The sequence below is a fragment of the Oratosquilla oratoria genome, chromosome 33 (genome assembly GCF_046742065.1).
Source record: "Oratosquilla oratoria isolate Oo_2021 chromosome 33, ASM4674206v1, whole genome shotgun sequence".
Taxonomy (NCBI): Eukaryota; Metazoa; Arthropoda; class Malacostraca; order Stomatopoda; family Squillidae; genus Oratosquilla; species Oratosquilla oratoria.
In genome coordinates, this window is record NC_134809.1 from 43552918 (window position 1) to 43570734 (window position 17817).

The following is a 17817-nucleotide window of genomic DNA, read 5'->3' on the forward strand; positions in this document are numbered from 1 at the left end:
TATTATTACGACACGTCGTACGGCTGGCATTGGCTGCTGCCACCGAGATCTAAGTCCATGACGCCTACGTGTGCAGCACCGTATGGAAGGGGTTAACATACATACAAAGATTAACGAAATTGGAACAACCAACACTGGAGCAGAGAAGAGAAAGAGGTGATCTACTGACTATATTTAGAATCATGAAAGGAATGAAAACCCTTGTTAGGAATAATTTACTAAAAAATGACAATGGAAAAACAAGAGGTCATGAAAAGAAACTCAAAAAGGATAACTATAGAAAGAGATCTCAAAAAAGAATAGCTTCCCACACAGAGTGCTGGATTTCTAGAATAACTTAGATAAAGAAACAGTGTGTGCAAATACTATTCAAGATCTTAAGAAAAAACTTGATGCTGAAAGATACAAAGACGGGTCACCACGAGCATAGCTCCCTTCCCGTGTAATACAACTAGGTAAATACAACTAGGTAAACTAGGTAAATACTAATAAGACCAAAACTGGAGTACACAGCAACACTATAGACACCCAGTACTAAAAATAATATAAAGAAATTAGAAAGAATGCAAAGAGCAATGACAAACTTGGCACCAACTCTCTCCAAATTAACATACAAAGATTGTCCAAATTAGAACTACCAACTCTGGAACAAAGAAGAGAAAGAGGAGATATACTGACTACAGAAAGGAATGGAAATCCTAGAGAGAGATAATTTATTAAAATACATACATACATACATATACCAAGGCTTTTTCCCCCTTACTAGGAAGGTAGCCAAAAAGGAAAGGGCATAAAAACATTCCCACCCACTCCATCCCCGAAAACACTCCACACCCCTCCACCCTCCCTCCCATCTTAGCACCTCCTAGATGACGGGTCATCCCTGCACCCTGTCCACTGCCCTGGGTCAGAAGCAGTGTCGCGAGACACAGCACATCCACAGCAAGCCTGATTCATTAAATCGGCGACCCCCCCTCTCCGTCCCCCCATATAAAGGAGAGGACGGGGAGAAATCCCTTCGGGCAGCGTCAAAATTTTGCTTGCACACACTACCTCACCCCCATCCCCCCGTCCATTCCACCTCATGCATCACAACATCTTCCATATACAACCATTCTCCATTCACCCCTGTCTTCTGTCCTCTCCCAGCCTTCCTCAACAGACATTCCCCTCTTCCCCAAAGCCCCCTTCACCCCATCCATCCATCTCATCCTAGGACGTCCCCTCATCTTCACTCCCTCCACATCTGCCTTCCATACCTCCTTTACTAGTCTTTCTTCACTCATTCTTTCCATGTGTCCAAACCATCCTAATACTCTTTCATCAACCCTATCTCCCAACTCCCTTTCCACCCCTGTTCTCCTCCTCACCTCCTCATTTCTCACTCTATCTAGCCTAGTAACCCCCATCATACTTCTCAGACACTTCATCTCAAACACATTTAAGCTCCTTCTCTCTTCCTCTCTTATGTTCCATGTTTCTGCTCCATACAGTGCTGTTGGCACAATCACTCCTTCATACAGTCTCCTCTTAGCATCCATTCCCAAATTTCTATTCCTCATTACACTTTTTAATCCACCAAGACATTTACTTGCTTCTCTCAATCTACATTCTACCTCCACCTTCACTCCACCTTTTCCTGCCACATTTGCACCCAAGTATCTAAAACTATCCACTTCCTCCAGTTGCTTTCCCTTAATGCTCACTTCCAGATTACTGCCACTTTCACCCCTTGTACATCTCATCACCTTACTTTTACCCACATTTATCTTCAGCTTTCTTCTATCACACACTCTCCCAAGCTCTGCCACCAGCTTCCTCAATCCCTCCTCCGATCCTGCCACAAGCGCAGTGTCGTCAGCAAACAACAGCTGGCTCACCTCCCACTTTTCTCCATTTTCTTTAACCATCTCCAATCCCTGACCCACTACCCTTGCATTTACCTCTCGCACTACCCCATCCATTTATAAGTTGAACAGCCAGGGTGACATAATGCATCCTTGACGAAGTCCCACCTTTACCTCGAACCACTCACTCTCTCCATTTCTAATCCTGACACAAGCTCTACTACTCTCATAAAAACTCTTGACAGCTCCCAGAAGCTTTCCTCCTATCCCATATATCTGCATAACCTCCCACAGTGCCTTTCTCTCTACCCTGTCGTAAGCCTTTTCCAGATCCATAAAGGCCAAAAAAACATCCTTCCCCTTTCCTATAGCTTTCTCACATATCTGTCTTACCACAAAAATCTGATCTACACAACCTCTACCTGTCTTAAATCCACACTGTTACTCACCAAATACTCCTTCTGTTCCTCTCCTAATCCTCTCAATCAAGATCCTCCCATAAGCCTTCCCAACTACACTTAACAAGCTAATCCCTCTCAAACTACTACATTTACAGTTGTCCCCCTTTCCCTTGTAAAGTGAAACTATACAGGCACTCCTCCAGTCCTCTGGCACTCTACCTTCTCTCCAGCAAACATTAAATAACCTCACCAACCAGTCCACCATCACTATACCTCCTTTTTTAAGACATTCTTTATGGCATCCATCCATACCAGGTGCCTTACCTGCTTTCATCATCTTAACTGCTGCCTTCACCTCATCCTTCCTTATTTCTCCTCCATTTTCCTCACTCATCACTCTCATTTTCTTAGCATTTCCCACTGCAACTATCTTTCCCTCCCTATCCTCCTTCACATTTAGCAACTCCCTAAAATATTCTGCCCATCTTCCCCTTACTGCCTTCTCCTCCATTATCATCTCTCCATCTGCACCTTTTACCTTTTCTTCTCTACTTGATTTGCCTCCTCTTCCTCTCTTAATTTCTTTCCAAAACATCTTTTTATTACTTTCAAAATTTTCTGTCATACTCTTACCCCATTTTACATCTGCTCTCCTCTTTGCCTCCTTTACCTTTTTCTTTACTTCTCTTTTCTTTTCTTTGTACATCTCATATGACTTCCTCGTCCTATTTTGTAACCAATCTGTGTAAGCTCGCTTCTTCTCTTCTACAACCTTCTTCATTTCCTCATCCCACCATTCACTACCCTTCCTTCTATTTCCTCCTGTCCTTCTTGTTCCACACACCATCCTTGCACACTTTGTGACTCCCTCCTTGAACCATCCCCATTCCTCCTCCACACCTACCTCTACTCTATCCTTCACTCCCTCCCACTCCTCCTTCAGCTTCTTCTTGTACTCCTTCTCCTTTTCCTCTTCATTTAAAGAGTTCACTCTAAGCACCTCCCTACCTTTTGTCCCTTTCCTCTTTCTCCATCTGTCCTCCACTCTCAACTTACCTTCCACCAGAAAATGATCTGATATTCCCCCACCCTCTCCCCTTAGCACATGTACATCCTTAACTCTTCCTATCATAATCCTATTTACCACTACATAGTCCATTAAAGCTCTATCTACCACCCTTCCCTCCACCACCCTCTCCCATGTGTACTTATGCTTGACTCTCTTTCGAAACACTGCATTAGCTATCATCAACTCTCTCTCTAGACACATTTCCACCATCAATGGGACAATGAAAAAATAAAAGGACATGAAAAGAAACTCAAAAAGGATAATTATAGAAGATATCTGAAAAAGAATAGCTTCCCACATAGACTGGTGGATACCTGGAATAGATTAGATAAGGCAACAGTGTGTGCAAACACTATTCAAGATTTTATGAAAAAACTTGATACTGAAAGATACAGACATAGCTCTCTTCCCATATAATACAACTAGGTAAATACAATCTCCTCTTAGCATCCACTCCCAAATGTCTATTTCTCATTACACTTTTTAATCCCCCAAGAAATTTACTTGTTTCTCTCAATCTATATTCTACCTCCACCTCTACTCCTCCCTTTCTGCCACATTTGCCCCCAAGCATTTAAAGCCACTTCCTCCAGTCTTCCTCCCTTAAAACTCATTCCCAGTTTGCTGCCATCCTCTCCCTTAGTTGTTGTTATTGTTGTTATTGTTGTTATTGTTGTTGTCGTTCCCTAGACTGTCTGTCCGAGCAGTCCCGTCTCCCCAAGGAATGCCACAGCCGAAACTGGGTTTTCCCACAAATCCTTTATAGAGCGTATGTTGTGTTGTTTGCTTGCATGATTGTGTATAATGCAGTCTTCCATTATGTGTTGTATGGTATGGGGTGAAGTGTTACATCCTGGGCAGCTGTTCACAATGCGGTCATCCAGCCTCTTCTGGTAGCTAAGAAATGCTGGGTAGTGGCTGCACCGCAGTCTGGCCAGGTGGACTCTGTCCTTTCGTGGGAGAGAGGATTCAGAAGGGTGGATATCAGGGGGTCTGGCATGCTGCAGTGTGTTGTCTTTCAGTGTGTTAATGGAGCGGTGAGTGATATGATTATGAATATGTTTCTGGAGGCTGGTATTTGGTGGTTGTGGAGGAAGAGAAGAGAGTAGCTGTGTGTGATACAGGTCTTTGGGTGTTGTTTTAATGTTTCTTGGTGTGTGTGGGTGTTCTGCTATGTAGTGTAGCAGGTGTGATGTCTTTGTGGTGGCTGTGGCAAGTGTTTGTGTGCCTCTCATGTCGAGGTGGTCCTTGACTTTGAGGACTTTGGTTTCATGGTGTAAATGATCTGTAGGTGTTGTATTTGTGCAGCCTGTAATTGTTTTTAGGGCTTTGTTTTGTATGATTTGAAGGGTGTTGTGGTGTGTCTCACTGAGATTAGGAGCCCATGCAGGACTCGCATAATTCATCACTGAGCGTATGCATTGTTTGTATATTGTTGTATTAGTTTCTTTGTTTTGTCCAAATGTTGTTCCAGTGATTGACTTAAGTCCGTTTGTTTTTTATGTTTGTGATGTGTTGTTTGAAAGACATGGATGTATCGTATGTTACACCAAGAATTTTTGGTGTGTTTGTGTGTGGTATTAGAGTGTTGATGTAGAGATGAGGTATGTACTTGTGTTCTTTTGTCCAGTTGGTGAGAAGTGTTGCTGTAGATTTGGTTGGAGCTATTTTGAGTCTGTTTGTGATGAACCATGTGTTGAGTGTATCAAGGCATGGCTGGATTATTTCTGCAGCTTTGTCTGTGTTACGATGTGTGCATGTGATTGCTATGTCATTTGCGTAGGAAGATATTTGTATTTCTGAGGTGTCTGGTGTGGGTAAGTCATGCATGTATAAATTAAAGAGCATGGGTGATAGAACAGAGCCCTGTGGTACTCCATTCTTAATGTTTCTGATGTGTGATGATTGGCCATTATACGACATGTAAGCATTCCTACCTACCAGATAATTGGCCAGCCATCTTTTGGTGTTATTGTGCATGTCTGTGTTATATATTTTATTTGTTAGGTTGTGGCGGGGGATAGCATCAAAAGCTTTACTAATGTCTAATGTTATAAGAAGTGTTCTGTGGTGGGGCCTATCTGAATTGATGCCATCTAAAAATTCTTTGTGTGAGGTTTATCAGAAGAGTGTTTGTGGAGTGTGGTGGCCTAAAACTGTGTTGTGAGTCAGCAAGGGGAATATGTGGTGTGACAAGTTTAAGTATTACGCGTTCAATGACTTTTGAGGGGGTGCAGAGAAGTGTGATTGGACGGTGTGATGTTGGGATTGTTGGGTCTTTGTTCGGTTTTGGAATGATGATTATTCTACCATGCTTCCAGATGTCGGGTATAGTGTTGTGTGAATAGCTGTAGTTTGCAATGTTTGTGAGTGCGTGTATACCTGGTGGTCCAATGTGTTTTAGGTGGATGTTACTTATGTTATCAGGGCCACAGGCAGATGAGTGCTTGAGACTATGTATTATGAGTTTTGTCTGACTGTCTATGAAAGGTGTATAGTCTGAGTCTGTGGGAAAGTCTTTCTTACGTCGAATAGTGTGTCGGTCGTCAGGGTGAGAAGTGAGATGGCTTGTCTGTGCAAAATGATTTATGAGTGTGTTTGCTTGTTGTCTGTTTGAGGGTAGATTGTCTGTTGTTGTGATTATTGCTGCATGAGAGCGTGTTGTGTTACTGTTGGATAGTGTAATGCTGTTGAGTGTTTTGTACAATTTGCTAGTGTTTGTTTTGTGATCAAGTGTATTGATAAAGTTTTGCCAATTTTGTGTTTTTTGTTCATGTATTTTATTGGCAATCACAGTGTTTAGTGTTTGTATTTGGTCTGCTATGTTTTGAGGGATAGGTGTGGGGGTATTGTGTTTAAGTGTGTCTCGTTGTCTGATGAGGCCTTGGATTTCTGGTGTGAAGTTGGGGTTGTGTGATTTTCTGTTGCCTCTAGGGATGTATCTCTTGTCTGCGTTTTGTATGATTGTATTAAAAGTGTGCACAGCATTATGTTTGTGATTGGTGTACTGTTAAGTGTTTCAAAATGTTGTTCTGTCTCTTCAGTAAAAGCTTCCCAGTTAGCTCTCTTGTAATTGGTGTATGTGTGTCTGTGGCCAACTGGGGTGCATCTTGTTTTGGTGGTGATGATGATTGGAAGGTGGTCAGAACCAAGGGTTCCGACCACTCTCCATGATGTTATTGGCTTTAGGCAGGGGGAGCAGAAGGTGATATCAGGAGAGGAGGGAGTGTAGAGGGCTTGGTGTGGGATATGTGTATGATTATGTGTGTTGTTCATGATAGTCAATGAGTCAAACTGAGTCTGTATATCAAGCCCTCTGTCTGTGTCAGGGTTGTCGACATACCAGGCAGATGACTTGGCGTTGAAGTCACCACCCATGATCAGGTTGGAGATTGACGCTAGTTGGCTAAATTGAGGTCTGAAGGTGTTTGGAACTGTGGTGGATGATTGGGGAGGAATGTACATGTTAACTATTGTCAGTGTTGATTTGTTGCCTTTGTACATCTCATCACCTTATTTTTACCCACATTTATCTTCACCTTTTTTCTTTCACACACCTTCCCAAACTGTCACTAACTTCCTTAATCCCTCCTCTGATCCTGCTATAAGTGCAGTGTTGTCTGCAAACAACAATTGGTTTACCTCCCACTTTTCTCCATTTCTTTTACCATCTCCAATCCCCAGCCCATAACCCTTGCAATTACTTCTCAAACCATGAATAAACTGAATAGCCATGGTGAGATGACACATCCCTGGCAAAGTCCCATCTTTACTTCAAACCACTCACTCTCTCCATTTCTAATTCTAAAACAGGCTCTACTATTCTTGTAAAAACTTTTGACTGCTCTTAACAGCTTTCCTCCTATCCCATATATCTGCAATATCTCCCACAGTGCCTTCATGTCTATCCTGTCATAAGTCTTCCAAATCCATAAAGGCCCAAAAAACATCCTTACCTTTTCCTAAAGCTTTCTCACATATCTGCCTTTCCATAAAAATCTGATCCATGCAACCCTTACCTGGCCTAAATCCACGCTGTTCTTCACAAGTAACTTCCTCTATTCCTCTCCTAATCCTCTCAATCAAAACCCTCCCATAAACCTTCCCAACTACACTCAACAAATGATCACTCTGAAACTACTACACTCACACTTTTCCCCTTTTCCTTGCAAAGTGGAACTACAGTCACCGCAAAAAAGATTCGGATCTACCCAGACTATAAACAAAATTGGCAGTCACATGCAAAGATAACAATAAAAATGGGCATATAATGTGTATAAACACTTTCTTTTAATATTTAGTCATGTTCCCCTTGTTCTTGATGATGTCTTGTAGTCGTTTTGGCATGCTGTCACTCAATTTGTGGAAGTAATCCACTCCCATTTCAGTGCACCACACTTTCTTAATTGCATCTTGAGCTTAGGCAAGGATGACTGTTTGTTTTCTGCAAGTTTGTTTTTCATTACATGCCAACAGTTCTCAATTGGATTGAGATCAGGACTATTTCCTGGCCACTGCAAGACCTGAATATTCTTTCCAGAGAGCCAGTTGGTCACCTTCCTTGCTTTGTGACATGGAGCACTGTCATGCATGAAAATGTTGCTGGCATGAATATTGTAACACTGAAGAAGATGGTCATTTAACACACTAATATACCGGTCACTATTCATCATCATATTCTTTGGCAGGAAATACAGCCCTCCTCGACCGAATGCACCACTAAAACATGCCCAAACCATGACAGATTCAGTGCTTCACAGTAGGGGATGTGTAGGCCGCATCATACCGGCTTGCTGTTGACAAGCGTCTGACCTTCACGTGCTGGCTTGGGATGAGTTGAAATGTGCTTTCATCAGACCACATGACCTTAGACCACTCTTCTTTCATCCACTTAGCATTCTGCTTTGCAAATGACAGCCTAGCCTTCCGCATGTGATCGGTGAGTAAAGGCTTGCGGGCAGTGGTATGGCTAGGGAGCTTCAGGTCCTTCAGCAGGCGGTGCATTACTGTCCTTACTGAGACATTTTCTAGAAGTTTCGAGTGACTTTCCTTTAGTTCTGCAGCAGTAACCCTTGGATTTTTCCTTACTTCCCTTTTTAGAAGGTTGTCAGTTTCCTTTGAAGTCTTTCGAGGACGTCCAGGGATGGGTTTGTGCTCAGGACAAACATCGGGTGGGAGGCCGCAAGCTGCCACCAGCAACGCCATCACCGTAGACTTGGCCCGGCCAGAATGCCTGACAATCTCTTTAATTGGTACATTTTCCTGTCTCCAGGCCAAAATCCTAGCTTTCTCCTCTTGGAATAAATATTTGTGAACCATGTTTAAAGCATTGGAGGCAAATCATAGGCCAGAAAAGCTGTAGCTCCAAAATCCTGGGCACAATGGTCAGGAGCAAACCTCTACAGCATCCCCCCTCAGCCTCTCAAACAACACTGAGTGGCCAAGCAGTCCACCATGTGGTCCACAGACTTGCTGAGAAAGATGCCAGATGTCGCCAGTGACAGCAACTGACTGTATAGCCTACTCATCACAAATAACATACGTACCTCGGTTCCATACCATTTTACCGGGGAGGTCTGAGTCTTTTTTTGTGGTGACTGTATATAGGCACTCCTCCAGTCCTCAGGCACTAATGACATCCATCTAACCCAGGTGCCTTACCTGCTCTCATCATTTTAACCCCTTCCATACGTTGCCTCACTCATAGGCGTTATGTATTTAGATCTCGGTGGCAGCAGCCAATGCCAGCCGTACGACGTGTCTTAATAATACTCGCATCATAAAATATAGTCACCGCTTATATCGATCGTTCTCTCTTCACCCGTGAATTTTGATAACCATAGAAAATGCGATTACAAAAGAATTAGTAAGAATGTCATTATGGAGGGGCGACTACAATAAATATAATCAAGACGCCGATATGGCAGCCTCGCGAATACACTCGCTCCCCATGACGCCTACGTGTGCGGCACCGTATGGAAGGGGTTAACAGCTGTTTCACCTCATCTTTTCTTATTTCTCCTCCATTTTCCTAATTCATCACTGTCATTTTCTTAGCATTTCCCACTGCAGCTACCTTTCCTACCCTATCCTTCTTCACATTTAACACCTCCCTAAAATACTCTGCCCATTTTCCTCTTACTGCTGTCTCTTCCATTATCATTTTAAAACATTTCTGTCATACACTTACTCCATTTCACATCTGTTCTCCTCTTTGCCTCCTTTATCTTATGCTTTACTTCTCTTTTCTTTGTCTCTCATATGATTCTCTTGTCCTATCTTGAAATGAATCTGTGAATGCTCATTTCTTCTCTTCTACAACCTTCTTTGCTTCATCATCCCACCACTCACTATCTTTCCTTCTATTTCCTCCTGTCCTCCTTGTTCCTCCTCCTAGTTCTACTCTATCCTTCACTCCCTCACACTCTTCTCTCTGCTTCTTCTTGTGCTCCTTCTCCTTTCTCATTTAAGCAGTTTACTCTAAGCACCTCCCTACCTCTCAACTTACCTTCCACCAAAGATATAACTGATATTCCTCCACTCTCTCCCCTAAGAACATGTACATTCAAAACTCTTCCTACTCTTCTCCTGGTTACCACTACAGTAAAATTCCTTTCATCCGACCTTCAAACATCTGACTAGTCCAAACATCTGACTTTTTTCTTCAATGTCCCAAATCGGATAAAAAGTTGAATTTGTCCAAACATCTGACTATTGAGTGGATGTTTAGTTGTTGCTATCATATCAATTCATGGCACTCAGGTCAGCTGTTATTTTTGGGGGCATTTCAGTGTTTGCTTACGTTTGGCCATTGGTGGTTGTTTCTCCTCCACTCTGTTGTGTTGTTTATTATGCTTTATTGTACTGTAAATAAGTGAAAATGTCCCAAGCCAGTGATTTTTTTTTAATCTGTTAGAGTACATCCAAACATCCAACTTTTCCAAACATCCGATGTAGGGTAGGTCCCACCAAGGTCAGATAAAAGGAATTTTACTGCATATAGTCCACTGAAGCCCTATCTACCACACTTTATCCACCACCCTCTCTCATGTGTACTTATGCTTGACTTTCTTCCTAAACACTCTATTTGCTATCATCAACATTCTAAACACATCTCCACCATCAACTTTTCTCTTCAATTTTTTCCTGGCACTCCAAACTTCCCAACCATTCCATCTATCGGTTCATCTCCTACCCTAACAATGAGATCCCCCAATACCATTACATTGACATTTCTCCCTAAACCTTTTATGTACTCATTTAAATCTATCAAAAAGCCTCCCTTTCTTCTATACTCTTCTCACAACCAGGCCCATATGCATTTACAAAGACCTACATCTCCCTTCTCAGTTTCACCTTCATCCACATTAACCTTGAAGAAACCTTCCACTCCACCACATGCTTACCTATCTCTTCATTTACTAGTACCAGTTACTTATAGATAAGACACAGAAATAGGCTGTATATTTGGCAAGGTTGTTAATATGAAGAAAGAGGTTACTGGTCTGGTCTATAAAACAAGTCTCCATAGCTCTGAGTGCAGGAGGTCTGAACTATAGAGGTAAGGGTGAGCTCAACCCTGACAGATAACTCAAACCCTGTGCTTTTGGTCCTATAGAGACTGTTGTTTTTAGGCAAATAAAAATATAATCATAATTATTTTTTATTTTCTCTTTAATTATTTCTTATACCATCTGGCTCTTAACTGTTTATTTTTTACCCATTCCAATTATGAATTTCATCCCTTTGAAAATAGCACAAATATATGAGTCAACCACCTAATTTCAGCTTTTTAAAGAGATAAAAATTTAACTATTACTCAGAAATATATGGTACTTGTATCTAGTATACATGTAAATATATAGACAAGGTTAGTGAAAAAGTATATGACTCAACTGGGATACAAATAAAGGAAAAATTTAATGTGTATTAAGATGATGCTAGGCTCCATTATGTTGCCATGACTGTTCAATATGTACATGGATGGGGTGGTGCAGGAGGTAAGTGCAAGAATAATGGGCTGGGGGACTGGGAATAGTTAAAGAAAATGGAGGAAAGTGAGGTAAGCCAGTTGTTATTTGCTGACAAAACTGCGCTTGTGGCAGGATTAGAGGGGGGATTAAGGGAGTTAGTGACAGAGTTTGGGAAGGTGTGCAAGAGGAGAAAATTGAAGGTAAATGTAGGTAAGAGTAAGGTGATGAGATGTACAAGGGGAGAGGCTGGCAGCAATTAGGAAGTAAGTCTTAAAGGAGAGAGACTGGAACAAGTGGCAGGAGAGAGAATGGAGGTGGAAATAGAATGTAGATTAAGAAAAGCAAGTAGGTGCCTTGGGGAATTAAAAACTGTAATGAGAAACAGACATTTAGGAATGGATGCTAAGAGGAGATTGTATGAAGGGGTAATTGTAGTGACAACACTGTATGCAACAGAGATATGGAACATAAGAGAGGATGATAGGAAGAGTTTAAATGTGTTTGAGATGAAATGTCTGAGAAGTATGGTAGAGGTTACAAGGTTGGATAGTGAGAAATGAGGAGGTGATGAGGGGTGGAAAAGGAGTTGGGAGATAGGGGTGATGAAAGAGTATTGGGATGGTTTGGACACATGGAAAGAATGAGTGAAGAAAGATTTGTGAAAGTAGTGTGGAAGGGAGAGGTGGAAGGAGTGAACATGAGGGGGAAACTGAGGATGATATGGATGGATGGGGTGAAAGGGGCACATTGAGGAAGAGGGGGATGTCTGTTGTAAAAGGAAGAGAGAAGGCAGAAGACAAGGTTGAGTGGAGAATGGCTGTGTATGGATGATACTGTGATGCACGGGAGTGGGTGGGGGATGGGGGGTTAGGGAGCGGTTATGTGTGAATGACATTCTGACACACCCTGAAGGGATTTCTCCCCATCTTCATGTTCCTGTACAAGGAGACAGATAGGGGGGTCACTGATTAAATGAAGAAGCCTTGGTATGGATGTGCTGTGTCTTGCTGGATTGCTTCTGACCCAGGGCAGTGGGCGAGATGCAGGGATGACCCATCATCCAGGAGTCTAGATGAGAGGTAGGGAGGGGTGGTGAATGGCAGTGGAATGGGTGGGGAAGAAATGGGTGAGAGTGGAAGTATGCCTTTTGCTTTTGGTTACCTCACTAGTAAAGGGGGAAAAGCCCTTGGTAGATGTATGTATTAAGATTATTATGGAGCATTTCCAGGGGAAGGGGATAAATAAGGAAAAGGCAAATGCCTGAGAAGAACAGTGAAGCATACAAGAGATACTTATTTGAAGATAGAATATATAAAGGAAAGAATGGAAGAGAAAAACAGGGAGAATACCATGCTGGCCTTCAATTTAATCCACAAACCCCAAATGAGGTATTGGTTGCATGTTTTATAAAGTCAGTACTTTCGGAACTTTAATGACATCCCTGTGGACCAAGCCATTCAGCACTGTTTATGACTGGAGAGTAGTCTCCACTTGAAAAGAGTATGAGATCATTTTTAACTTTATTACCCATTTTGCAACTCTGCTTAAATTTCTCCTGTACCTTCTCTAAAACTCCATTTCTTCTGTGTGATATTGTCCCCAATTACAGAACCACTCATTACTGATAAAAAATATACACACATACACACACTTTCAAACCTGACATATGAACAAAGACTGGCCAAACTGGAATTGCCAACCCTGGAACAAAGAAGAGAATGAGGGGACCTACTAACCATCTATAGAATTATGAAAGGAAAGAATGCCTTGATAGAGAAGACTTATTAAAGTGGGACAGAGGAAAAACAAGAGGACACGCAATGAAACTCAAAAAGGATAACTACAGAAGAGATCTGAAAAAGAACAGCTTCCCACACAGAGTGATAGATACATGGAACAAATTGGATGAAGAAATAGTGTGTGCAAACACAATACAAGAATTTAAGAACAAACTTAATATTGCTAGATACAAAAACGGGTCACCACAAACATAGCTCCCCTTCCCGTATAATACAACTAGGTGTATATATATATATATATATATATATATATATATATATATATATATATATATATATATATATATATATATATGTACAACACTGAATGGGTCCCAGTGATTAGAGATACATTTTAACAACCACAATGCACTTCAAATCTAAGTCATCAACATCAGGAGACCCAATGGGGTCACATGCAGAAATTGAAATGTGGTACTGCTGAGGACTCGAACTCAGCGATTACATGACAAGTGCCTTAGTAACTAATCAATTATGCCATCAAGAGATATATAAATTGAGCGCAAGTTTTCTTATATATTTGTATGCTCAAGTTACATACACTTACATGAAATTTTGCATTCAACCCATCTCCACTATGATAGTACAATTGGAAGTATACAAATGTGGGAAAGTATTTGTACAGATACATTTTAACAAACACAATGCACTTTCATTCTAAGTCATCAACATCGGGAGACCCAATGGGAACACATGCAGAAATTGAAATGTGGTACTGCCAAGGACTCAAACTCAGCGATCACATGACAAGTGCCGTAGTAACTAACCAATTAGAGATGGGTTGAATGCAAAATTTCATGTAAGTGTATGTAACTCGAGCATACAAATATATAAGAAAACTTGCGCTCAATTTATATCTCTCTTGATGGTGTAATTGGTTAGTTACAACAGCACTTGTCATGTGATCCCTGAGTTTGAGTCCTTGGCAATACCACATTTCAATTTCTGCATGTGGCCCCATTGGGTCACCCGATGTTGATGGCTTAGAATTAAAGTGCATTGGGGTTGTTAAAAAAAATATATATATATATATATATATATATATATATATATATATATATATATATATATATATATATATATATATATATATATATATATATATATATATATATATATATATATAAATCTTGTCACACTCCTTCAAGTCCATTAAAGCTCAAAACATCCTTAGCTCTTAGGATTTTTTTCCCATCTAATAATCTATATATACCAAGGGCTTCTTCCTCCTTATAAGAGAGGTAGCCAAGTCAGAGGGATGTACCCACTTCCACCCATTCCACTCCCAACCACCACACTTCTCTCATTCTCATCTTATCTCCTCGTGGATGAATGGCCATTCCTGTCTCCTGCCCACTGCCCAGGTCAGAAACAATACAGCAAGACACCGTACTTCATCAGCAAGGCCATTTCACTTAATTAGCAACAACCTTCTCTCCATCCCCATCAAGTTTAATTGAAAAATAGGTAGAAACAGTTTTGTCAAGTCTATAATAAACATAAAACAAAAACTTCCTGTAGCAATTAACAGAAATAATACAATTTTTTATCTAAATTATATACTAAATATTTCAGTAAAAGAGGTGAAGTGTCTTGCTGCACTGCTACTGACCTGAGCAAATGGCAGGAGCCAGGGACCCTTTATCCACAAGGATATAGGATGACAGGTATAACAAATCGGTGATGAATAGGTGGCATGGGTGTAGGGTGGATGTGTTTCTTGACTTTGCCATTCCCTTATAAGGAGGAAAGGGGTTTTTGGCACATAAATGCATATGCTAAAGAAAACTAGTGCAGACTTATCTACTTACCGCTGGCTTAGGTTTAGTTACACGTGGCTTAGGAGGAGGTCTGACACTCTCTGTAGCACCAGATGATCCAAAGCGATGGTTACTCGCTGTTGACAAAAAAATAAATAAAAAAATAAAAAAAATAAAAAAATAAAAAATTCTTAATGTGCAAAAATACTATTGCAACACCACTTCTCTTACCATATTGTTAATCTTTGGTCTGTTGCAGTTTTTATATTCTATTCACCCTAATACTAGGCAATTTTATTCAATTATGGGGAGAACTTTGTACTGAACAGGGCTGAACCTTTGAGTATGACAACCACATAACCTTTGTTCTGAAGTACAAGAAAAAAATATAAATTGCACAAGAATGTTATTTAATGTACTTACCAAAGCTTTGGGTTGGTACAAATGGACTACTTTTCTGAAAAAAATAAGAAAAAATATTAAAACGGAAATAAGTCTAAATCAACCTTCCTTAAAAGGTAACCATGAAACCCAGGTACAACTTTGCATGTTTTCTTTTGTATTGTTTTCTACCTTCATGAGAACCAATTTCAAAACAAATATCTCATCTCAAAAGTACTATTTGAAGAACTTTTTGACAAAAATATTTGTTGTCTGCTAATTTCCATACTATAACACTGCTTACAGCACCATCTCTTAGTATTAGTTCTGATATCTTCACGACATATGTTTTGTAACAAAACAGACCTTCATCAATATTGGGAGTTTTTTCATCTTTTAATATTGACTCCTTGAATACCTCTGACACCAGACAAGATGTGTGGATAGATGGCATAGTTATGGGTTATCAATTTGGACTGGAATATCTTTCTGAAGAAGTTTTCATACTGGTGTATCATTGGTGTTTACCTGTGTGTATGTTGGTTCTGCAGTGCTGCCTTAGGGCACTCAAACAAGCTCGGGCAGTACACATCATGCATTCAATATTTTTGTAGAATGTAGATTGAGAGAAGAGAGTAAATGCCTTGGTGGTTTAAAAAGTGTAATGATGAATAGAAATTTGGGAATGGATGCTAAGAGGAGACTGTATGAAGGAGTGATTGTGCCAACAGCACTGTATGGAGCAGAAACATGGAACATAAGAGAGGAAGAGAGAAGGAACTTGAATGTGTTTGAGATGAAGTGTCTGAGAAGTATGATAGGGGTTACTAGGCTGGATAGAGTGAGAAATGAGGAGATGAGGAGGAGAACAGGGGTGGAAAGGGAGCTGGGAGATAGGGTTGATGAAAGAGTATTAGAATGGTTTGGACACATGGAAAGAATGAGTGAAGAAAGACTAGTAAAGGAGGTATGGAAGGCAGATGTGGAGGGAGTGAAGATGAGGGGACGTCCTAGGATGAGATGGATGGATGGGGTGAAGGGGGCTTTGGGGAAGAGGGGAATGTCTGTTGAGGAAGGACGTGAGAGGACAGAAGACAGGGGTGAATGGAGAATGGTTGTATATGGAAAATGTTGTGATGCATGAGGTGGAATGGACAGGGGAATGGGGGGTGAGGTAGTGTGTGTGAGCAAAAATTTTAACGCAGCCCGAAGGGATTTCTCCCCGTCCTCTCCTTTATATGGGGGGACGGAGAGGGGGGGTCGCCGATTTAATGAAGCGGCCTTGCTGTGGATGTGTTGTGTCCTGCGACATTGCTTCTGACCCAGGGCAGTGGACAGGGTGCAAGGATGACCCGTCATCTAGGAGGTGCTGAGATGGGAGGGAGGGTAGAGGGGTGTGGAGTGTTTTCGGGGATGGAATGGGTGGGAATGATTTTATGCCTTTTCCTTTTTGGCTACCTCCCTTGTAAGGGGGAAAAAGCCTTGGTATATGTATGTACTCTAACACAAATACTGTACAGCAGCATGTTCACACTACACCTCCTGGATGCTGCAACAGCTTTGTAAACAATGACTTCTACAACATAATACATATACCAAAGGATTTTTTCCCCTTACAAGGGAGGTAGCCAAAAAACAAAGGCATAAAAACCACTCCCACCCATTCCATCCCTAACATACTCCACTCCCTTCCACCATCTTCCCTCCCTCTTACCTTGGTACCTCCTGGATGATGGGTCAACTGCATCTTGCCCATTGCCCTGGGTCAGAAGCAGTGTCATAAGACACAGCACATCCACAGCAAGGCTGCTTCATTAAATCAGTGACCCCCCCTCTTCATCCCCTCATGCAGAAAAGTAGAAGATGGGGAGATATCCTTTTGGGCTCCATCAAATTTATCTCACACATACTCCCTCATCCACCATCCCCCACCCATTCCACCTCATGCATCACATCATTATCCATATACAACCATTCTCTATTCACCTCTGTCTTCTGCCCTCTCCCATCCTTCCTCAACCGACATTACCCTCTTCCCCACTGCCCCTTTTACCCCATCCATCCATCTCATCCTAGGCCAACCCCTCATGTTCACTCCTTCCACATTTGCCTTCTGCACTTCTTTTACTAGTCTTTCCTCACTCATTACTTCCATATATCCAAACCATCCCAATATTCTTTCATCCACCCTATCTCCAACTCCCTTTCCACCCTCATTTTCCTCCTCACCTCCTCATTTCTCACTCTATTCAGCCTTGTAACCCCTATCATACTTCTCAAACACCTCATCTCAAATACATTCAAACTCCTTCTCTCTTCCTCTCTTATGTTCCATATTTCTGCTCCATACAGTGCTGTCAGTGCAATCACTCCTTCATACAATCTCCTCTTAGCATCCATTCTCAAATGTCTATTTCTCATTACACTTTTTTATCCACCAAGGCATCTACTCGCTTCTCTCAATCTACATTCTACCTCCACCCCCACTCCTCCCTTTCCTGCCACATCTGCACCCAAGTATCTAAAACTATCCACTTCCTCCAGTCTCTCTCTCTTAATACTCACTTCCAGTCTGCTGCCACACCCC

General features: G+C 41.4%; 1 protein-coding gene across 10 annotated transcripts in view; it reads right to left on the reverse strand.

The window, feature by feature from the left end:
• LOC143017865 (uncharacterized) overlaps window positions 1–17817 on the reverse strand; it is a 466837-nt gene that overhangs the window by 234722 nt on the left and 214298 nt on the right. For all 10 annotated transcript variants that reach the window (XM_076172851.1, XM_076172852.1, XM_076172856.1 and 7 more), the window contains 2 exons: window positions 15273–15306; window positions 14901–14986 (listed from right to left, as the gene is read on the reverse strand). In XM_076172851.1, the coding sequence (XP_076028966.1) occupies window positions 14901–14986; window positions 15273–15306 (120 nt within the window). The remainder of the gene's footprint in view (window positions 1–14900; window positions 14987–15272; window positions 15307–17817) is intronic.